Below are 25,125 nucleotides of genomic sequence, written 5' to 3' on the forward strand. Positions count from 1 at the left end.
CTTCAGTGATCCTGTAATATACGGTCATCACAAAGACCTTCCTCTAAAATACAAAACAATAAAAACAATCAATACCAACTAATTGTGGATATTTTATTTTCAAGTATTGATTCTTGTGTTACTTATGTGTCTCCATCCAAGATATGCATGTAGTATTCCACTGCTAAGTGGCCTTGAAGACACACTGTATGACAAGTTGATTCTGAAAAGTAATCTGGGTTTTACTAGTTTCATAGTCTTGGATACTTACATATTGTGTACTCCATCTGTCTCAGGCACAGGCATTCCATCTGTGAATTTTGGAAATCCATTGAGGTAATATTATAAGAATTTATTAAACAAAGAACCTGATTCATACAAGAACATTCACACTAAATAGTATTATATGCTTGATGACAAATTCCCTTGTCTGGTCACAGACACTATATATTATATGAAAACAAAGACCATTGTTACAGTTCTTCAAATGTTTTCTTAAATGCCTACAGAGTGGTGTGCTATGTGAATTACGTCTCATGATGATTTTCTCAATGAATATTTTAACAAAAAATTAATAGAGATCTATTAGCTGCTAAACCATGATACAATAAATACAAGAAAATCTCAGCTTACAACATGAAGGGGTATTGAATTTTGTAAAACGCTTTCTCAGCATCTAATGAGATGATTACGTGGGTTTTTTTTTTCTCTGAATTTGTTTATATACTGGATTATGTTCATGGATTTGCATTTATTGAATTATGTTGATGAACCATCCCTCCATCCCTGGGATAAAGCCTACATGGTCATGGTGAATGATTATTTTGATGTGTTATTAGATTCAATTTGCAAGAATTTTATTGAGTATTTTTCCATAAATGTTCATGAAGAAAATTGGTCTCAAGTTCTCTTTCTTTATACTATCTTTGTTTAGTTTAGGTATAATCATAATTGTATATTTGAAGAATAACTTTGTTAGTGTTCCTTCTGTTTCTATTCTGTGGAATAGTTTGGATCGTATTGGTATGAGATCTTCTATGAAGGACTAACAGAATTCTGCATTGAATCCATCTTGTCATGAGCTTTGTTTTAATTGGGAGACGTTTGATGACAGCTTCCTTTTCTTTAGGAGTTATGGGACTGTTTTGATGGATTATCTGATCCTGATTTAACATTGGGACCCAGTATCTGTCTAGAAAATTGTCCAGTTCCTATAGATTTTGAAGTATTGTTGGGTATAGGCTTTTGTAGTAGGAAAATTCAACACCACTTCATGTTAAAAGTCTTAAAAATAGCAGGATTCAAGGCCTGTACCTAAACATAGTAAAGCAATGTACAGCACACAAGTAGCCAACATCAAACTAACTTGTGGGAAACTTGAAGAAATTCCACTTAAATCGGGTAGTAGACAAGGCTGACAATTCTCCACGTACCTGTTAAATATAGTACAAAAAGTCCTAGACAGAGCATTAGACAGCAAAAGGAAGTCAAAGGGATACAAATTGGAAAGAAAGAAGTCAGAATATCACTATTTTCAGATCATATGATAGTATACTTATGTGACCCCAAAAATTCCATCAGAAAACTGTTAAACCAGATAAACCACTACAGAAAAATGGCTGGATATAAAATTAACTCAAACAAATCAGAAGCCATCTTCTATGCAAAGGATAAATATGCTAAGAAAAGAATTAGAAAAATGACACCTTTCATAATCACCACAAATAATACCTTGTTGTGACACTAACCAAGCAAGTAAAAGATCTGTATGACAAGAACTTCAAGTCTCTGAAAAAAAATAAATTGAAGAAGATCTCAGAAGATGAAAAGATCTCTCATACTCATGGATTGGCAAGATTAATATAGTAAAAAAAAGTTCATCTTGCAAAAAGAAATCTACAGATTTAATGATATCCCCATCAAAATTCCAACTCAAGTCTTTATAGAGTTAGAAAGAGCAATTTGCAAAATTATTTGGAACAACAACAACAAAACCAGGATATTGAAAACTATACTCAACAATAAAAGAACTTCTGGAGGAATAACTATCCCTGACCTCAAGCTGTCTATCAGAGAAATAATGATTAAAAATTATATGGTATCAAAACAAAGGCAGGCAGGTACATCAATGGAATAGATTTGAAGACCCAGAAATGAACCCACATACCTAAGATCACTTGATCTTTGACTAATGAGCTAAAAACATTCAATGGGAAAAAATCAGCATCTTCAACAAATGATGTTGGTTTAAGTGGCAGTCAGCATACAGAAGAATGCAAATCAACCAATTCTTAACTCCTAAAAGCTCAAGTCCAAGTGGATCAAAGACCTCCACATAAAACCAGGTGCCTAGAAACTAATAGAACAGAAATTGGGAAGACCTTAGAACACAGAGGCACAGGGGAAATTTTCCTGAACTGAACACCAATGGCTTATGCTCTAAGATCAAAAATAGACAAATGGGACCTTATGAAATTGCAAAGCTTCTGTAAGACAAAGGACACTGTCAATAGGGCAAAATGACAAACAACACATTGAGAAAAAATTCTTTATCAACCCAACAGAGGGCTAATATCCAATATATACAAAGAACTCAAGAAGTTACACTCCAGAGAATCAAATAATCATATTAAATAATGGGGTACAGAGCTAAACAAAGAATTCTCAACTGAGAAATATCAAATGGCTGAGAAGCACCAAAAGAAATGTTCAACATTCCTAGTCATCTGGAAAATGCAAATCAAAACAATCTGAGATTCTACCAGTCAGAATGGCTAAGATCAAAAACTCAGGTGACAGCAGATGCTGGTGAGGTTATAGAAACAGAATACACTCCTCCACTGTTGGTAGGGTTGTAAACTGGCACAGCCACTCTGGAAATCAGTCTGGTGGTTCCTCGGAAAATTAGACATATTACCTCAGGACACATCTGGGCATATACCCAAAAGATGCTTCAATATATCACAGAGATACATGCTCTACCATGTTCATAGCAGCCTTATTTATAATAGCTAGAAGCTGGAAAGAACCCACTTGTCCTTCAATAGAGGAATGGATACAGAAATGTTGGTGCATTTACACAATGGAATACTAACTCAGCCATTAAAAACAATGACTTCATGAAATTCTTAGGAGGCAAATGGATGGAACTAGAAGCTATCATCCTAAGTGAGGTAACCCAGTCACAAAATAACACACATTGTATGTACTGACTGATAAGCAGATACTAGCCCAAAAAATGTGGAATACTCCAGAAACAATTCACAAACTTTATAAAGCTCAAAGTGAAGGAAGGCCAGAATGTGGATGCCTTATTTCCTCTTAGAAGCCAGAACAAAACACTCACAGGATGAAATACAGGACAAAAAAAGGAGCAGAGATTTAAGCTAAGATCACTCAGAGACTGCCTCACCTGGGGATCCCATAAGCAACCACTAAACTTAAGCACTATTGCTGATGCCAAGAAGCAGAAGCCAGATATGGATAACACAGCAGAGGCTCTGCCAGAGTCAGTTGAGGATGCTTGCATCTAATCATTGGACTGAACATGGAGGCCCTAGTGAAGGAGCTAGAGAAAGGACTGAAGGAGTTCAAAGCATGGGAAAAATAACATTATCAACTAAATAAACCCTCCAGAGCTTCCATGGACTAAAACATCAACCAATGAGCACACATGGAGAGACCCGTGGCTCCAGATTCATATGTTGCCGAGGACTGTCTGACATCAATGGGAGAAAAGGCGTTTGGTCCAATAAATGCATGTTTTTCCAGTGTACGACAATGCCAAGTCACTTAGGTGGAAAGGGTAAATAGGAGAGGGAGCACCTACATGGAAGCAAAAGGAGGGTATGGGAGAATGGGAATTGGGGGAAAGGGAATAACATCTGAAATGTAAATACAGAGAATATCCAGTAAAAAAAGAAAACCTTTGCTTCAAGGACTGACACAGAAGTAGTTTGAAAAGACAGGAAAAGACTAATGGAAGTCAAGAACTAAAAGGTAGAGTGTTTTCTAGACAAAGATGAAACACATATAACAATAATATACATAGTAGGATGAATTTCATAACTTGATTTATCATCAGTGAAATTGAAAATAAAATAAAACTTAAAATATCATCAAATTTTGTGATCTTGTCCGATATATCCAATACTTCTTTACTGAATTATATTCTAATTATATATTCTCTTAAGAATGTAGATAAAAATGGCTAAAACCTAATATAATTTTCCTTGAAACATATAAGTAACATGTTGTATTGATATTATAAATGACAGTTTGTGGATTCTTATTTTGTATATAGATAGACTATTTCCTTATTTAGAAATAATATAAACATATTAGAAATGTTTAAATTTAGTTATATGAAATGTTTGTGCACATTGAATATTCAATAGTTACTTTCAAAAATATGAGTCTAACTGTACTTACATGAAAAAATTACATTTGATAATTTGCTCTTTAAAATGAACTAAGGGAAATTTTTAAGTTAAAATTTCTACTGTGTTATTTTAGAAGCTTTAATAACAACTTTAAATTTAACTAAAGGTTCAGGCATAATGAAAAGATCCAATAATTTCAGCTACTTTAAAGACTGAAGCAAGATGATTACAATTTGAGACTAGTGAGAACTGAGACTTTATTTCCAAAGAAAAGTTCAGGAAACATATCTCAGTGTTATATTATTCCTCATAGTCTTGTGTTTAATCTCTAGCACAAAAATAATAAAATGTGATAACAGAAAACTTTTAAAAATCACTTTAGTATACATCCAGTCATTCTTCAGCTCCAGTAAATGCAAAATGATTGCTGTATCAGGTAATTTCTATGCGATGTAAACATACAGAATGAAATAGGCAAGGGAGGGAGGGCACACCATACAATTTAACAGAAAAGCGGTATAACAAATGAGTTCATAGACACACACACACACACACACACACACACACACAAACTATGATGACTGCTCAAGTACAAGACCCATGATATTCTGAGTAACAAGATAGTGAGGAATTTGGTCAAACTTCACTTTATGAGTTTTGAGTTTTCACTTTACATTTGAGTTACAGTTGCATGTCTTAAAATTGTTAAGATTTATCCCATGGCTTTTCCCGATATGTCCAAGCTTCATCCAACCAACTGAACAAAAAAAAAAAAAAACTGATTTCCCCCAATAATAATCCAGATTACCTCTTAGCTGCTTGTCTTTGAGGTAAAACTTCACTGTTATTTTTATATTGAAACTGAAATTTAAACATCAGACCTTACTGGGTGTCTCAAACCCTGGATCTGGCTACCATAAAACTACAGGTTCTCCTCCCATTTGTAACTGTAGATCTTGGAATTAATCATCCCGCATCATCACACAAAACAATCCATTTTGTGCACACAAAAAGGTATGAATCCAAAATATCTAGCCTGTGTGAATATGATTATAGCCACATACCACAAAACATAGCAAGAAATCTGATCCAGATTCTAGGTCCAGGTTAAAGAGGAGTTTATCATTCTTCATGTTCTCACCATTTTTCTCCTAATTTTTAACAAACAACTCATAAACTTATGTGGGGTTGAGCGTTATCCTGAAGCTGCGTGTTTATCAGTGCTATTCTGAAGCCATGAAGTTATGAATGGTCTCCTAGTATACCTCAGTGTACACTGAGAATATAAGAAGAATGGATCTAAACCTTCACATTACAAAGTTCAAAACTTTGCACAGAATAAAGAAGTTCCTGAGAGAAGATTCTTGAGGATCAGATGCAATGAATAATCATACAAAAAGGAGCTTTGAATAAACTTTAATTTATTAAAAAGTCTCCTGAATCAAAGAAAGGGCTCAGTTGGAGAGATGGGGATGGCTGAGTGTATAGCAGATGTGAGTGTTGAAAATCAACTTAAAAATGGGATATATTAGTGCTATTACAATTTCTGTTTTTGACTCCTGTGTTACTCTGTGTTGCCAGAACAAAATAACATAGTAGTTAATGTAACTTCTTGGAAAATTATTTTCTCACAACTCTAAAGATTCAAGGTCTATAATAAATGCACCACATGGACTGCTCTCTTCAGAAGCTGCCCTATTTGATTTTCTTCTTTTTTATTGGATAGTTAATTTAGTTACATTTTAAATGTTATCCCCTTGCCCAGTTCTCCCCTCACCCATTCACTCACCCCTGCTTCTATGAGGATGCTCACACTCTCCACAACACTCTCTTACCTCAGCACCCTAGCATTTCCCTACACTGAGGAAACCAGCCTTCGCAGGACCAATGACCTTTCCTCCTATTAATGCTAGACAATGCCATCCTCTGCTACATATGGGGCTGGAGCCATGGGTCTCTCCATATGTACTCTTTGGTTGGTGGTTTTGTTTCTGGGTGCTCTGGGGGGTCCGGTGAAATGATATTGTTGTTCCTCCTATGAGGCTGCTAACTCCTTCGGCTCCTTCAGTCCTTTCTCCAACGCTTTCATTGGGGTCCCCGTGCTCAGCCAATGGTTAGCTGCAAGTATCTTAATATGTGTCAGTAAGGCTATGGCAGAGACTCTCAGATATCAGGCTCCAGTCAGCAAGTACCTCTCGGCATCAACAATAGTGACTGGGTTTGGTGGGTGCATATGGGATGGATCCCCAGGTGAGGCAGTCCCTGAATGGCCTTTCCTTCAGTCTCTGCTCCACCATCTGTCACTATTTGAATTTCAAATGGCTGTCTTCCTGCTTGCTTTGCCATGGTCTTTTTCTCCTTTTCAACACACTATGTCTAGATTAGTGATAAGGGCCTCTGCATTACTGAGCAGATGACAGCAAGACAAATTCTTATAGGATCTGTAAATTCAGTGGCAAACTAGGGTTTCTGACACAACAGAGACCAATCTGGAGTACTTAACTATCAACAGTGGTGAAGAATTAGTCTACAAAACTAAAGACTAAAAGTTGTAGTACAGTGAAGCTGTTTCTCTTAATTATCTATTCTCCCATCTTTAAATAGATAGGAAATCAAAGCCTGTATTTCATTCAAGGAATAATAGGAGTCAATAACCCCATCTGTAATGACCTCAAGAACCAGGTGTTTTAGTATCAATATTCCCTCCTCTTTGTTGCCTGTGTTATTAATAGAACAACCAAATGGATGCTCAAAAAATGTCAAATAAAAAGAAGTTCCATTCATAGGGATCTAGGTTGATTTGTTACCTTTGCAATGGCAGAATTAGTACAAATTTAAGGTACAATGAAATGTAGGCATGAGGCAGGAGGGAGTGGGTGGATGTGTGTTGGAGCATTCTCATAGAGGCAAGGGGGATGGGATAGGGAGATTCTTGACAGAAAAATGGGGAAGGGAATAACATTTGAAATGTAAATAAAGAAAATATTCAATGGAAAGAATCACACTGCTTGTAGGCCAGAATTTGAACTCAGATTGGTCCCAGAATCTCTGATTCGGCTATTTATTACATTACCTTTTAAAATAAACACCTAAAGCAATTTGAAATTTTTCTAACAAATAATTATTTGTCCATGTCTACAGAAGAAAACCAGATTCACTCATTTTCATAAGAAAAACAATACATATCCCCTATCCAAAGCCTAGATTTAACAAATTATTTGATCTCTTATATAATAAGTTCAGAAAATGTATACTGTATTTAATAGATATTAGAAAGAATATTACTTTCTCTGATATCTAAAGAATTTATAATATGGATTAGATAAAAACAAAGTAGCAAGCATTTTGGAAGTCATGATAAGGCAAATGAAGCATTAGTGAAAGTTATAGGAACCCAAGCTTAGGTCGTGTGAAAAGAAAAGTTTCTAAAAGAAAGGACAAGTTGCCCTTTTTTACATTGCCAATCAATAAAAAGGAAGCATAATCTCCAACACATTTAAGTGAATTCAAAAGATATGCCCCTCCTATTTACAGAATACCACAAAAGAATAAAAGAATGCTGGTCAACAGACAGACAGACAGACACACACACACACACACACACACACACACAGGGGGGGGGACAGGAATCTACTGCTTTCATCCTATGATCAAAACCTCTGTGACATTAAAAAGAGCTTTGATAAATGATATGAACAAAAATGTATCACATAGAGTTCATGGCAAGCAAGGGTACAGAAAGATTCCAAACTGGAAACATCTACTGGTTTTAAGTAAGACCAAGCCATTTTCAAGAACTGCAAATCATTTAAAAGCAATTGATGATGTTCAATGGAGCCTTTGTTTAGGCAGAGTGCCTGGAAACAAGCTATTAAGAGGCTGTAGTGCCAAAAGTAGTTATTATAAGCAGTGTTTGGTCAGCCAATCCATAAGATCAAGCAGGTCCTACAGCAATCTGTTATTGTTAGGCAAAAATGGTACATGTGAAACTGAGAACAAGTGCAAAGAGATTGGACATATGAGGCACATGCCAGGGTGGCTAAGGCATCTCTATTTACTGTGATGCAAATGACTATGATCTCTCAATTTGCCTCCTAGTTTCCTAGGAAGTTTCTTAAAACCACCAAGGTACAGCTGAGTTCAGATAATTTGGCTCTATATGTGGAATAAATGTCAAATAGAATATGTACAGGAACTAAGGGGTTTGTATGGTTCCTGCCTCTTCCCAGTCAGCCAGCTTGTATTTGTGTCACCTGTCTATGGAATTCTAGGCTCTATGGGACTAAAAGACTTGTTTTCTAGAATAAGAACACATTCCCAGAATACCTAGTGAAAACTCTCAAACTCTTTGACAGTTGACACCTGCTTGCTTTGATCTCCTTGTAATAAATAAACAGTGAAATGAAGGAATTTCCTTTAGGCAAGTCTAATTAAAACTGATGGGTTTTAGAAGGCTCTGGTTCGAAAGTGCCTCACTCCAGTATCTATCCACGTTTCCTTATTCACTTCTGATGAAAAAAATCAACAACTGAATCCACTGAGGGTGTAGCTTTAGAAATCAGGAGTCATAACAGGACAATCTAATAACTAGCAGGTAATTATGCTGAAATGGCCACCCTAGGATTATTATATAATTTTTGACTGGTTTGCTCTTATTCAGCAAGGCTGTAAGGAATTCATTTTAGGAAAGATTTCTGCTATTAATATGCTTTCCCTATTATTATAAAACATATATAACAATCATTAAGTAATAGCATGCTCCTTGGAGGGAGATAGATCTCTGCAATTCCATAAAGATGCACAGTCTTATAGCGATGTTATATAGACATATAAATGACTTCTTAAGTCTAAATGATGATCCCATGAGAATTCCTAAAATTATAACTGATTATTAAGCTCTTTGATAGTGAGACTGCCATTATGTTACTTCTGATAGCCAAAACTTCAATGAGAACTCTGTCAGTTTCCTGAGTGACACCAGATAATTTTTTAGATAGTAACCAGACTTTCTCCTACTTAAAGCACATTCCAAGACGTTGTAAAACAACCAAAGGAAACCAACAATTTATTATAGGTTCTAGGACAGAGGATAAAATATTGACTTCTTTATCTATACAAAACTTTACTAATAACTTAGTTATGGTTTTAAACCTTCAGTGAAGCTGTTGAGCTGAGACAGGTGATGGATGTTTAGCCAGATAATTACTCCTAGTGGATATGCATGTAAGCACACTCTATTGTAAACATCTATTTCAACTTATGATTTGATTTTTTTTTTTTTGTGTGAACTTGTGATGAACCTTGTCACATGTGATTATGTATTCTGAAAGATGTCTAAGGCTGAGGACAAAGAGAGAAAGAGGCATTATCCATTTCCATTCTCATTCCCATTCCCATTCAATTCCATTCACCTCCATTCCTGCTCCATTCCATCCCTTTAACCCTTAGAAGAACTCTATCCCCATAGAAACCTGTTTTTCTCTTTCCCCACTTAGGATTTTTCAGCTTTACTTTTAGATAGCTTCCATAGGACACTTTTTACTTCTTAGTAATAAACATTATAATCACTTTTCTAAGTTTCCCCTTTTCTTCCTGCGACTTCTGACTGGCAGGCTGAAAGTTAGAGCCCAGCAGTTTCAGATGAGATAAATAAAGTCTCTTTATTTAATCCTTTGCTGTGTTAGGAAGAGGCGCTAAGTGCCAGAGACTGCAGTTTTTGGCCTCAGAAGACCACAGAAGGCAGGTCAGCTACAGTAGCACAGTAACTTAGACTTAGATAGTAAACTCTTTATTATATAGCAACCCTAAATATCTTGTAAGACCAAGTCTTACCCTCTGCTGACACTCTTTCCACTCTGCTGCCTCAAGGAAAACCTACAAGAAAGAAGAAGCCACCCCACACTGGGGCAGGCTCCCAGCAAAAAGACATGGTAACGAGGAATTTATATCTTTCAGAATTATCCCATGAACATTTCAATGTGTCCCATTAAGTCTTCAGCTGATGATAAGAGTCATCCAGAAGAAGTCATTGGGTTTACCCATCATTTTTCTGAGACTAGGCAGAATGGAAGGGGCTGGAGTATGTCTTGATGATTTAATTTCTACTAAATTCCCTAGGACAATAGGCCTACCCATACTAACTGCTTGAAGATCAGATCTTTCTAGTAAGCAGCTGTGTGTGAGCAGTTCAGATATGCATGGTAGTGCATCAGGCAGGATCATTTTGTATGAGGAAAAGAGTCTTAGCTCATGACCACACATAGGCATTCTCCCAAAATTTCTAATGTACTGATATGTTTTCTGAAAGTACCCTATGACTGTGATTGATAGGAATTAGTACATGGTGCCTTCCTTTATTTAGGACATACCTGAAAGCCTTTGCTAGTTTCATGAAATCCTAACCAATCCATGTAAAACACTCTTACACCTGACTCTGAATCAGCCTTCTTCATTTTGTCATTCCAATCTCTTTCCTTTAAAACATCCATTTCTAGATAATATTCAGATAATCACCTGTATGCAAATATTCCCAGAGAAAGTAAACTTATGGCACAAAAACACTTCAGTTTGCTTTGCTCTACACTTGTGAAAACTCTGTAGTGCTCTAATGTTCGCTGGAAAGAAGACAGTGTGTAAAGTGAATGATAAAACCACAATATTTAAGTCACTAATGTGGTTTTGGATCAATTAAGAATAAATCTTAAGAAACTTAGGTTTCAGATTTTGGACACAGGAATTCCAGTTTTCAGATATGTAAGATAGTTCATCTTGATAACAAATGTTTTTATAGTTTTTACAGACATTCATTTGTTAATTATTAATAGCATGCAATAGTTAGATTTTTTTAAAAGTAATAACTTAGACACACTTGACTAGTATGCATAAAATCATATACCTCAGAGATAAAGGCACTGTTCAACCTCATCCAAAATAGAGCATGCATCTAAGATCTGGTGAAGTCCATAAACTTAAAGAAGACCAAGGCATAGTGTTCAAAAGTATTATCCTGTAAGTACTCTCATACGTGGGAAAACTCTTCTGAACTTACATTTAGCTCAATTCCTTACTCTATTCTTTCACAGTGCCTAGCATTTTAATTGGAAGTATGTGTTTGCAAAATAGTGGTGGTCCACACCGCCCGGCAAGAGGATGACAGTGCTCAGTGAGCATAAAGCATCTTATCCCACTTGGATAAAGAGCTAAACAGACAATGTTTTGACAAGAAATTCTCAACGGAAACACTTGTCCTCTTTCATTTAATAAAGGGATCTTGCTTTGAAGGACAATGTGAACTTACTAGACTAGAAAACAAATTAAACCAGAGAACAGATTAATCTTCAAGTGTAAACCATAGCTGTAGAAGTAATATCGGGCCACTTATAGAAAGACTGAAACGAGAGTTAAAATTCTCAGGGACTCGGTCACCTTTGAAAACTTACGGGTACTGATGAGTTAAGGAAAATATCAGCTGCTTAGAAATGCAGGGCAGAAGAACTGAACATAATACCTTTCCTGTTCTCGCTAGGAGTCGTTTCCCATCGAAGCAGTTTCTGTATCAATCACACAATAGTCAAGATGGCCCAGGCTTACACTACATGACACAATAGCTGCATTCATAAGCAGAGGAAAATGACATTTATAGTGGTTAAACACCTAAACAAGTCACTAAGCTGCACTCATCTGTAAGCTTTGAGCATTGGGAAACCCCCTCAGCTAAGGGGAGAGCAGAGTTTTCAATCAACGATCTCCCTCAGCACAACAGGAATCTCAAGGAAAGAAAACCCCTGATATATTCTCTTCTATTAATCCTGTGCGGAAACGGTGCTCCAGGAGTATCCAGAGGGAACTCAAATCCCAAAAAAAGGCCAAATGTGACATTAAACCATCAATCTTTCCAAGGCCAGTAATTCATGGAGAAAATGAAGTCCTACACCTGACATTTTACCGCATGCTACGGCTTTACATAGAGGTAGATGACTTCTCAAAAATGCATAATAGAGCCATGTCTTCATTTTTATGGGTTACTACACTGTACATACTAATTATGAATAGGCTTAAAATACCCTTTCTGCCCAAAAATAAACTGTACCAGAAAAACTCTTCTATATATATATATATATATATATATATATATATATATATATATATATATATATATATATATACATACATATATGCCAATACTTAAAAAATCTTTTTTAAGAAAAAAACACTTCTTTCAATTGCAAGAGTAAAAATTTTATGCTAACAAGTGGTGATACTGTGTGTGTTGTGTGTGTGTGTGTGTGTGTGTGTGTGTGTGTGTGTGTGTGTTGTGTGTGTGTGTATGTTTGTCTGTCTGTCTATCTGTCATTGATTAATGCTTAAAATTAACTCTCAAGTTAAACTTTATGTAACTTAAGATTTATGTGTTTTAATCACAAGAAGCAAAAGCATTGATGTACCTGAGGATAACTTTCATACATCATAGAGTTTATACAAACATGTTTTATTAAATAAATGTCATATTTTATTTTAAATTTAGTCAAATTTAAATTTAGTGAAACTAGAGAGTAGTAATTGAAGCAATTTGCTTTTCAAATTCCAAATATATCTTACTCAAAACTCGGGGTATAGTATACATATATGTGTGTGTGTGTGTGTGTGTGTGTGTGTGTGTGTGTGTTATAAGATTCTAATGGAGAGGATTAGAATTTACTACATCTCACTGTGAGCAATGGCATTTGTTATACAGCAATTATTTTCTTTTTAAAGAACTGTAAATTCTATGTTAAATTACCTTCACAAACGCGTAGAAAGGAACTTAAGTTACAAAACTGTGGTTTGGAGATGTATTTTATCCTGTGTACCTTAGATTGCGGAAATGTTTGGTGAACTCACAAAAGATGGAAAAGAATGAGAGTGCCCAGACTAATAGAAGGGTAAAGAGTGTCTTCTGAAAATGTAAATGACACGTCGATTTCAAAAGATAAAATAAGCTGCAAAAGCAGTGTGCTTCCCAACCAAGACTATTTCTACTACGACAATCCAAAAAAGGGAAATTATAAGATGAGTGTCTATGATTTTCCTACGCTGAATTATATATTGTGAATTATGTTTACGAGAGTCTATTATAGAAAGAATGCATGCATGGCGAACCGAGAAATATTTTTCAGTGTGTGTGTATGTTTGTCTGTATCTTCTTTAGTTCTCTGATCCTGGCAAGGTGAAACGTAAGGGTTTCAAAGCCTTTTTTCAAATAAATAATATGAGAGCATTAAGGCATTAGCAAGTGAAGTTCAGTGATGGCAGAAAAATATGTCTGGAAACATTATCTAAAGTACAGAGAGTAGAGTTGAAAGAGCAGCATCACAGTGAAAAGGAAGACGATGTCTGTGAGGGCCAGCTGTGGTGGCTGGAGGAATGTGACAGGGAGGTAGAAACCATCAGACAATCCAGGCCTGAGTACCAGGCTGCATTATCTCTGGCTGTTGGCCAGTATGAGCTACTCTTGCTTTGGGAAGGGACCCAGCAGTTTCTAACCTGCAGTGTTCATTGTCATTCTGTCAGTAGTCACTTCAGGGTTTAATATAAAGTGGTCACAGCATCCCAACCTTGCAGATTTAGCAAAAATCTTCACAAAAAAAGTATATCAACTAAAGTTTCAGCTATGAGCTAAAGACAGAGAAAAACAACTTTAAAATGAATGAATCCATAATTTCTGCCATAAAGAAAAGCAAGGGTATTCTAATAGATCAAGATAAAACATAACCAAATAGAAAAGTGGGAGCACACTAGCTGAGTGGGCAGGCTTCCTTGCCATCAACTGCAATACCTTGAACCTAGAATCTACATGGTAGAAGGAGACAAATGACTTTTCTGAGTTGTCCTCTGACCTCCATGTGTGGCTTGTATGCACACATATACCATACATACATGCATGCATACATACACACACATACATAAATACATACAAAATAAACATTTTTTTTAAAAAAAAATAAAATGTGGGGCTCAGAGGATAAGGGAAAAAGGCAGTAACTATGTAAGCAGTCACTGTGTATGTAAGCATGAACTGAAAGGCACAAACAAAAAGTAACAAGGAAAGGTGAAACACACTGCTTCTTAATAATAAGTTCACAAGTTCTGAGATCTGAGAGATGAGGCCAGTGAGCTCCAAAAGAACCTGAAAGTGTGTCGCTTCATGCCCACTCTTACTGTGAAGACATGTTCAGTTGCTAAAGAAAATTCAGCATTGTTCATTTTATACAATGAAGACATTCCTGACAAGTAATGATATTATTGGTCCTAAGTAAAATTGTCCTGATCAATAAAAGCATTACATCCTAGTACTCAGATGGGTAATATGATATTTATTCACCTATTAATTTTATTAATATAAGTAAGAGTTCTAAACATGAACAGTTATTCATTTGTTAAAAAAAGATACGGTACTTGCAAATGATATTTTAACTAATTTTTGAGATTTTTTTAAAATATAATTACATTTTCCCTTTTCATTTGTCCTCTCTTAGGACCCTCCCATACACCCCCTCTGCACTCTTTCAAAATCATGTTCTCTTTATTTCTAATTATTGCTGTGTCTATACATGTATGTTTATTTAAATGCATGATGAATAAAAGCACTTCCTAGTTGTATATGGCTATTATAATGGCTTGAAGTTAAATAAAATATAAACTTTTATAAAATATTGGATGAAGATCTGGGGAAAAATCAATATTAGTCATTTTATATCAGAATCAGATGTCCCCTAATGAATATGATGTTTCTTGAAATTATTTTTATCATTATATCTTTTAATTTTTATATTAGAAATTAAGATTATTTTACATCACACCCATAATATTCACCTCATTCAAGTTGATCATGTTTATACTGCACATTTCTTTCACTCTCAGAATAAAAGATAAGAAAACATTTCATTTTCCTTGAGGCAAAAACAGGGTTTGAGAATTTATTTCAACACATACATATTGATGTAAAAATAAATGTTCTATTAATCATAAAAATCAGTCATTTTCAGATGGACTGACACATTAAATTATTTTCTAGGGGAAAAAGGGCAACTCTTACTTGGTCTTTGTTACTTCCTGTCTCTTATTCTTTCTTTGAAAACACTTGGCAGATGTGGGTCAACTTGGCAAGTAGATGTCAGAAGAGAGAAACTCTCCACATTTGCTCCTTTCTATCCCGTGAATAAGAAAATGAAGCCACAATTCAAATCCTAGCCTGTAATTCCATTTTCTCTGCATACCGAGCCCTCTCTTGAGTTTCCCATGAAAACTGAGGTGATATCATAAACTGGGCACAAGAGCCCCATGGACTGAACATTTTCCAAGGAAGCAGACTGCCCTAAATAGGATTAATGCATGCTAGTGGACATATATCTCACCTCATCAAAGCATTCACCTCAGTGTCTCTATGTGAACAGAACAGGATGTTCTAGACCCTTCTGGGACCATGTGCCCCTGCTTTTGAACAGAACTTCTCTCCAATTTTTTTTAAAGCCTTTGAAAAGATGTTTTTATTCTACTTCCAAAAGGAGTTGGGTGTAGGTTTTAAGTTTCCCATATGTGCCAAGATTTGGCAAGAGTTCAGTATCTTCCTGGCAATGAGAGATAACTCTCCTGCGGCTTGAGGAACAGCTCAGATATTTGTGCACAAACCAGTTCTGAATCCTCGTGGACATAGTGTATTTGAGCAACTTTCAGAATCACGTACAATAAAATTTATTTCACAGATCATGCTCGAAACTTTGGCAGGGAGATGACATTGCCCTGGAGAACAGATGCTTCTTCCAAGTGAGACAAACTCGGAATAACTTACGTGAGATTTGCTGTGCATCCATTTTAGGTGTGTACTCCCCTGTGTCAGTTTCCCTCCAGCTAAAAGTCGGGAGCAGTGCTCTTTCCTCTTTATGTGTATCATGCCAACATATTTTCAAGGTGTAAACCTTAATGACTACCTTTCTGCTTCCTCTAACTACACCAGCACCTATCTATAATTCCCTCCCCCACCAAAAAAAAAAAAAAAGGTGCATTTCTCAGAGATCTATTTTCGGGGTTTATGGTTTTTATCACATAACTACATTGAGTATGCATAGCATTTGTGTTGGTTTATTGACTGCATTTAGCCCATACTTAGCCTAAATCTCTACAGCATTTCAAAGCCACAAATTTAGGTACACAGCATGCCTTCTCCAAACAATCTCTATGCTTCTTGTAATACACATAGTATGGACACAATTTACAAATAAAGTTGGAATGAACAGAGGGATGGCCCTGATGTTTAAGACAGGCCTCTTTCCGCATGCCCTAAACACACACTAACATTAGAAATATGATCTATTCCAGAGAAACCACAAGTTCTCTTTAGGAGCCTCTTCCCTGCCCACCCTTCTTTACAGACCAGCAATCTTAATTAATTAATGGCTTCGCTGCAGATGACCTTCGGCCAAACAATAGTCATTTCCTTCTCTTTTTCACCTGCTTTGATACACTTAAGCAAAATTCTAGTTACTTTTAAAAATAATTTTTTTTGCCATTACTTAAAGCCAAATTCATTTGTCTACCAGCCTTTAACTCCTACTCATTTTTTAAGATATCAGCTACCTGTAAGCTGTTAGATATATATGGTACCTAACCAAGAACCAACCATTTCTCTTTCACATAAGCATGTTTCCTATGTCCCTGAATCACTCAAATATTTGCAAATATCTAATTCCATTTACAACAAGAAAATTAATATACTTTTTCTTTGATGATGTGGTAACATGCCACTAATGGGACCCCATTTGGTAAGTACCATTCCTTATTACATATTTGATTAAGAAACATCTAATTCTTTGAGAAAAGCTGTAGTAGTGAAACACATAGAGGCAGACTACAATATGTGAAATTTCCTAACACATTTTATTCTACCATAATATGGATTTAAATGATAAACCAACAGTAAATGAAATGACTTTAATAGTTGAAATTATCTTCTGTTATTATGGACTTCTGGAGAATATATGGTCTGTATTATAAAAAATACAAATAGCCTTCTTTATTCAGGAACTGGTATCAATGAAAAAATGAAATGATTTAAAGCGAGGATGATAAATGACAGCATGTGTTTGGAAAGAAGAAATAAACCAATACTTGGACTGTTTACACAGAATTTGTTCAAGGTTAGAAGACAAAATGGAATTAAACTGAAATAAAAACTCAAAAAACTAAATACATGCCCTGATAATGAAGTCTGAGTGGTTTTGGTATTTTGTATAGAAAAATATCTAGTAAATGAAAAGGCATAAACTGGAAAATAATAATTCTTCATCCTAGCAGCATAGTATGCCTAACTACCTGACATAACGTGTCCTAGATTAGATTTAATGATATAATACAGTCTCTTCTCATAACTTTATAAATTTACATGATAAAAGTTTTAAATTCGATTTGAAAAGGAAAATGTGGTGCCAATTTCTGTGAATGTAGTAATTTATTCAGTCTAAGTGATATATTTTACATTGACAGTCACTGCAGCAAACTTCATTTTGTGAGACCATTCAGTAAATAGCAAAGATAATGAGTGAAAATGTTCGAATATTTATACATAAATGTGCATTCAACAGAACACTGTGAATAGCCTTCTAAAGGGCCTATCAATGGATACAATGTGGTAAGGCATCTGCAGCTTTTACCTTCACACCTATAGGATGCCTTACACTGCACAGTCCTAAAAGTCAGTTTCAGGATTAAGTTGGCACATGTGCTTGTTTACATTTTCTTTGCAGATTACAATACTTGAATGCCATTCTTGTGGTACTCTTTGAGAAACAGGGGACCAGGCCACCAGTGGTGCCTGATGAATCACCTAACTGTGTAGAGTAACCCAAGACTTCCCATCACTTTCTAAATGAGACACAAACTGAAACCACAAGGTTCAGGCATAATTATGTCTCCATAAAGCCAACCCAAATTATGTTAAAGTAATGTATTTTGCAAAGAATACCAATCCCTCTCTTAGAAAAAATACTTAATTTGTTTTGGATTCATTCTCACAAAAGGTTTTAGGTGGTTTATAGTACAAAACAAAAATTTCACAATACACAAAATAAATATAAATGATTGTTACCCTAATCAATAAAATTAGGCAAATAACAACAATAAAAATATTTTCATAGTATTTCTTGTGTGCCATGGATTCACCAGAATTAACTAACTTCCATGTCTTCACTTCTGTCTTTGATCTGAACCTTCAGAACATTATCAACTTATCCACTATAAAGTGACCCTTTGGCTTTGGTGTATAAGCTGCTCAATCTAAAATACCTCTTAGTCAACTGGGAGACTTATCCAGGGATGACATACAGGGCCTAAGGAGCACATGACACTGTGTAAAATAATCAGTTTGTTTCCAATGTGGAATAGCATTTTAAAAACCACATATAATCCCAAGTATTCTCCCAAAATGTCCCAGAGAAGCAGAGCAACCCACATTTTTTTTTTCTGGAGTGTGGGGGGGAGGTGCTGAAGAATTCTGTCTGAGAGCCTATGGCCTACGGACAGTGGATGAAGATTAGAAAAAGAGGTCAAAGTTCATTGTATGGAGTGTGGTTTCAGGTTAAGTTCTCTAACATTAGGTGAAATCTGTTCATCCACTGGCTGGCATCCTAACATGTCTCAATCAAAGGCAGTGTCTGTATGCACACTGGGCAGAACCTCATCAACATACCTTAAGATAACTTCACTATGAGCAGGCAACATCTTGGGACTGGGCATAATGAATGGCTGACCTTCAGCTGCAGCCTTACCCTTTCCAATCAATGTGTTTATCAGCTTCAACCCACTGACAGCTGGAAATTTCTTCCAGAACCTTTCTGTCTCACTTATCTCCCTGTTCTCAATTCTCCCAAGTCATTTCTGTTCTGCTACTGCCTACAGCGTCATGTTTAAATTGTGAGAGATTTACTGATATTACTTGAAATGAGTTAATATAAGATAGCTAATGTGTCAAGTACATGTGTTTGATGAACATATTCTACTTTCTGGTCTTCATCTTGGGAATTTTGCATAGACAGTGCTTTAACTATTTCAGGGTTCTGAGTAACTGACTTATTTCCATACAAACTATCTAGACCCAGCTTGAGCTTTCATTTGTAGTGGGGGATTTTTCTCTGCTAATGCAGTAGTAAAGCTGCACTAAGCTGCCTAGAAGTTAAGGAAATGGAGTTTCTGAGTAACAATACAATGTGGGCCAATGGACCAATTTTTTTCCTATTATTTTTAGCAAGTAAATACAATTTTTTTCATACTGAATTATTAAATTTACATCCACAAAACATGTTCTAGCAAGAAAATGCTTCAGAACACCCAAATTGAGGTATTTCAAGCATCACCTAATAATTTTGGAGTTTACATTCTGAAACTTTAAGCTGTACCTAATAAATTCCCCAAGTACAATATAGCTAATGACTGCAACAAAGTTATAATTCTAAAAAACGAAGTATCAGATCACTGTTTATTTAATGATGTTTTCAGTGAGCAAAAGAAAAATTTAAACAAAACTGAACTCCTAACAGATTGGGGGTAATTTTTTTAAACATGAGTAACTCTGTAAATTCAAGATGGTAAGTTAATGTAAAAACATTAACCATTAAAAGATATAAAATATGTATTATCTCATTTTTATTAATCATGCCATTCAGTGATGTCCCACTTTCTGGTTACTCCTCCACCAGCCCCCATCCCTTTACCTATATGAGAGTGCTCCCCCACCCACCCACAATCTCTTGCCCACTGCTCCAACATTCCCCTCTGGGAAATCAAGCCTCTCCAGGACCACTGGCCTCTCCTCCTGTTGCTGTCAGGCCAGACCATCCTTTGCTACTTATGTATCTGGAGCCATGAATTCCTCCAGGTGCACTCCTTGGTTTGTGGTCTACACTCTGGGAGAACTGGGTGGTCAGACCAGCCTATGTTGTCCTTCCAATGGGGTTGCAATCCCCCTTCTCCAGTCCTTCCACCAGCTCCCCACCACATTCCCTGAACTCCATCTGATGGTTGGCTCCAAGCATCCACATCTGCATTGGTCAGTTGCTGGCTGGACTTCCTCAGGACCAGCCACACTAGGTTCCTGTCAGCAAGCACCTCTTGACCAGGGCAACAGTGCTGGGTTTAGTGTCTGTAGACCTGATGGATCCCCAGGTGGGGCAGCCCCTGGTTGGCCCTTCCTTCAATCTGTGTTCTATTTTTTTGTCCCTGTTCTTTCTTTAGACAGAAACATTTATGGGTTAAAAGCTTTGAGATGGGTGGGTATCCCTAACCCTCGCACTGGGTAAGTGCCTATCCGCTGTACCTATCTCCCCTATCTGTAGGCATTTCAGCTAAAGTCGTCCCCCTAGGGTCCTGGGATCTTCATGTTTCTCTGATGTCTGGAACCCTCCTGTGGCTATCCCTAGTTTTCATAACCCTGCTCCTTCTTTCCTGATACTATTTCTCTCTTACATCTCTACCAGACTCTGATGCTGTCACTTTTATTTCCTCCCCCTTCTTTCCCCTCCCTGGTCCCCTTTTCCTCCACCTCCCACATTGTTCTGCCCCCCCCCCCCCCCCCCAAGCGGGCTAAAGCATTCACACCCTGGTCTTCCTTCTCCATGTGTTCTGTGGGTTGTATTATGATCATTGTGGGCTTTGGGGCTAATATCCACTTATTAGTGAATACATACCATGTGTGTTCTTTTGTGTCTGGGTTACCTCACTCAGGATATTATCTCATTAAAATATTCATCCTAAACATTTCATTTGTTTATGTTACTCTATAATAAAATTTCTGCTTTCTTTTCAGCAGTATATATAAATAATTTATATTAGCTTAATATTACATAATATTCAATATATGGACTGAATATATAGAACAATTTCTATTTGAAAAGATAATTCCACCAGAATTATCAGTAGAGGGCAGACAGGTACTTACAGGCAAGTCTCTTTTTACCAAATGCCACACAACATACAAACATTAGACACTATACTACTAATTTACAAAGCAAAACCCATGATTGATGTCAGTAAGTTCCTACTTTTGGGAACAAGAAAACTTTTATATTTAACTAAGTTTAATTCAAGATAATTGAACATAATGAGAAGATTGCATTCATCAATATGGTATAATCCATACATTAAAAGCAAAATATCAATTTACTAAAACTTAAAACTGATTTGTAAAAAATTTTTGCTCAGGGTTCCTCATCCAGGAAGTGGAAGAGGAAAACCATTCCCCACTTCAGCAGAAAATTCTTATTTTCTCTTACTGCTGGTTATTAAAAAATAATATCAAGAAAAATAACAAGTAAAATGCCCAGTGTGGACTGGGGATGGTTTAACATCTGGTAATGGCAGATAAATAAAAAGATGGCAGGCAGAAAGGGTTGCAGACATTTATACTAGTTAAATTCCTACATTTTTTAAGTTTGTATGTAAAGTTGCCATGATTCTAAAATCAATCTTTCTTTTCAAAGATGTTAATATAAAACTTTCAAAACACTTCAAAGAATTACACAGAATGTTCCATCTCTTTAAAAATCGATTGGTTTTCAACTAAGTATAGGCTGCTTCCTTTATCACTACCACTTAAACAGGAAGATGAGATTACTTTAGGTGAAGAAAGGCCTCGGTCTACAGAGATCTACAACATCAAACCAATGATGTGGAAGTCTGTGCCAGGTTTCTCTGCCTTTGGTGGGAAGTAAGGGGTAAGGACTTCTGAAGCTGACCCTCTCAGGTCCTCATGCAGGATCTTGAGAGAGGCCTACTCCTGACTCTGCACTTCCAACAAGTTACAGCATGATGTTTAGAAAAACCACCTCCTATGATCTATAAAACAGGTCTGAAAATTAACATTTACATGTTTCATCTTACCCACCTAATAGCTGTGACATTTATCATGGACTAAGGGTTCTTTGTGTGTTTTTTTACACAAAGCCAAGTGTATTCCTAGCTAAGTGACTAACAGACACATCTATATTAAAATAAAACAATGGCCACTGTCTTCATCACAGTGAGCAACTCAGAAATGGAAGAGCAATTTCTTGTACTGATAAATGACAAAGACAAGGTATTATCTAAATGATCAATTCCTACTTCTCTCTACACTGCTTCATTCATCTGGCCAACAGGGGACTTGCCTAAGTAACTCAGAGGACTGAGAGGGTGAGAAAATGAAACCATTCCTCTCTAATCTTTACAAGTCCAATATCTCTCTTCCCTTTCCAGTCTCTCCACCTCAAACAAAACAAAAACTCTTTTCAGCTGGTACGATCTGGGCCAATTAGAAAGGAAGACAAAGTTGGGCAGGAGATGACTGGAAATCAGGAAACAGCTCTCAGTCAGTCCTAGGTGGAATCCTAGCCTCTCTCCTGCTCAGGGAGGGGTAGGGGAGAGTCAAGCAGGGATCTGAGTGAACTGGTGTCAGCAGCCAAGCTTTCCATTTCTCTCCTACATTTAAGTGGACCATGACCAACACTCACCACCATGTTTTATGAGGGCTCTGCTGCAGCCAAGCAAGTTGCTCTGATTTGGAAAAGAGAGGGTAAAGAAAAAGGAAATGAAGATGTTTAGAGGTGGGAGAAAGTAAGCCTAGGAAAGAACTTGGAAGACAGGAAACAGGGTGGCAGCTGCAGGAATCAATGTTCCCAGTTGGGGACCTCCCAGTTTTGGATCCTCCCCACCCCCACACACTAGGTAGTTGTTTGCAGAGAGTGAAACGGGAAGCAGAAAGGAAAGGCTCAGAGGGATCCGCTGAGCTCATTCACCGGCTGCACACTACACGGTTCCCAGACAGTTGGGGGGTCCAGTTCCACAGATACACACCAGTTACCACTCTGCAGGCCATTCTGGTGACTGAAGGGAACTCGCTGGCACTTCCCAGACACTTATGCTTTTGCCCCAGGGCAGTTATGAAGGAGCCCACGATGAGTCTGGGGCACTGCAGCACCAGGGGTGTTCTACTCCTTTTACAAGCATATGAGGGTGTGTACTATGGGGGAGACTTGGCCCAGTCTATCCCCTAAACTATTCCTTTTAAGATTATTCCTGCAATATTATTTTGAGGACACAAAAAGTTCTTTTTCTTTTAAGGCATTATCAAATGGTCCCAGAAGATAAGGATTTTACAAGTCACCCAGGGCAAGGAGAACATGTGTAAGGGGGTGGAGGGTAGGGGCTGACTGACTTCAGTGACTAAACACAAGAGTGCCAACTGCTGACAGGCAAAGGAACCTGGATTTGTTTGGGAGCACTTCAAAGCCTTTCGATTAATAAGCTCCCCTTTCCTGGGTCTCAAGCATCCTGGATGTGGGTTTTCTGTACAGAGCTGAGATTTTGTTCTGTTTGTAAAGAGTGGTGTCCAGCCCCTGCCCTGGAGCAGAAACGCACGGGCTTCTTCAGTTCATTCATGCATTTGCTCATCCATTCACACAAACATGTCCCTTAATTATGTCTGGCACTGAGAATCTTGCCTGCTATTTCCCCTCCCCAAGTCAGTACTCATGGCAACGGCTGGTGCAGAATACAACTCAACTGTCACCCCACTTCCTAAGCCAGAAAACCAAGTCCCACAGACATTCACAGAAAAGAGGAAAAAGTCTATTTATATATATCTTTTTTAAAAAAATGATTAAAAGGTGGAAAGGAAGAGATCGCCTGCAGGGAGAGGGATCTCTCAGGAATTAAAAGGTGAAAGGGACTCAGGGGGTCACATTCCAAGCTTCCCTTCAGGGGAAACCGCGGCAGTGACACCGCACCACACCATGATTAAATCCAAGACTGCAAGAGCCCATGTTTCCCCGCGGGGATAAATCAAGTGCAAAGCCACTCGTTCTTCTGAGTGCGATGCTGTTGGCCCGACCCAACTCAGAGCCCCAGTGCAAGAGCCTGGGGAGCCGCTCGCAGCCCAATCCGCAGCGCGCTCACAGCCTCCTTTCAGCTCCCAATAACGTGATGAAGTGTAAATCAAATGCCATGCCAGGAGGGGCCCCGGAACCGAGAGAGTCGTGTATCTTAGCTCAGCAGCCTATCTTGCCTAGGTATCACAAGGTCATGATAGCGTCGCGATTACACTCACCGTACACTCCTTGGCCAGAGATTCCCTCCAGGAGGACTGTCAGCAGCCACACGAGACCGTACACTAAATCCATCTTCACGTGAACATGAACATATCCAGTCCAAGGGGGACACAGTGGGACCTTCTGGAGGCCAGTGGCCAGCAAGGCGCGCTCCACTAGTGCCCGGGCCGAGTCGAGGTGCCCAGGAACTGCTAGCAATGGGAGGAAGAGCTGTCTGTCTGTCCTTCCCTGGCGGCGGCCGTGAGCTGAGCGCTGGAACCCCACACACCCCACACTCATCCACACACACACTCACACATACAATCACACACACACACACACACACACACACACGCACGCACAAGCACACACGTACAAACACACACGAGCGAACACACTCCCACTACACAATACCCCGACACACGCACTCACACGCAAGCCGCACTCACACCGGGCGCCTGGAAAATCGCAGACGCCGGGGAGGAGCAGGGGGCGGTGATCGGAAGCAGAGCTGCGAGGACAAGTGTTCTTAGGGGAAGCGGCTCCGAGCTCCGGGCGCAGGCAAGCGGCAGGAGAGGGCAGGAGCCCCGGGGGCGCCACGCGATGCGAACCGCGCTGGACAGCCAGGGAGCAGGAAGTGGCCTCTGACCCGGGCACGAAGCGGGGCTCCCTCGCCT

At 37.8% G+C, this 25,125-nt stretch overlaps 1 protein-coding gene across 2 annotated transcripts in view; it reads right to left on the bottom strand.

The window, feature by feature from the left end:
• Window positions 1-24,748, bottom strand: part of MDGA2 (MAM domain containing glycosylphosphatidylinositol anchor 2) — a gene marked incomplete at both ends in the record, with an annotated part of 768,432 nt that extends 743,684 nt beyond the window's left edge. The window contains one exon of one of the 2 annotated variants that reach the window (XM_080937304.1): window positions 24,469-24,748. In XM_080937304.1, the coding sequence (XP_080793430.1) occupies window positions 24,469-24,748 (280 nt within the window). The remainder of the gene's footprint in view (window positions 1-24,468) is intronic. The other variant, XM_080937305.1, reaches the window with a different exon arrangement.
• Window positions 24,749-25,125: the final 377 nt, after the last annotated feature.

The sequence above is a fragment of the Micromys minutus genome, assembly GCF_963924665.1.
Source record: "Micromys minutus genome assembly, chromosome: 1".
NCBI lineage: Eukaryota > Metazoa > Chordata > Mammalia > Rodentia > Muridae > Micromys > Micromys minutus.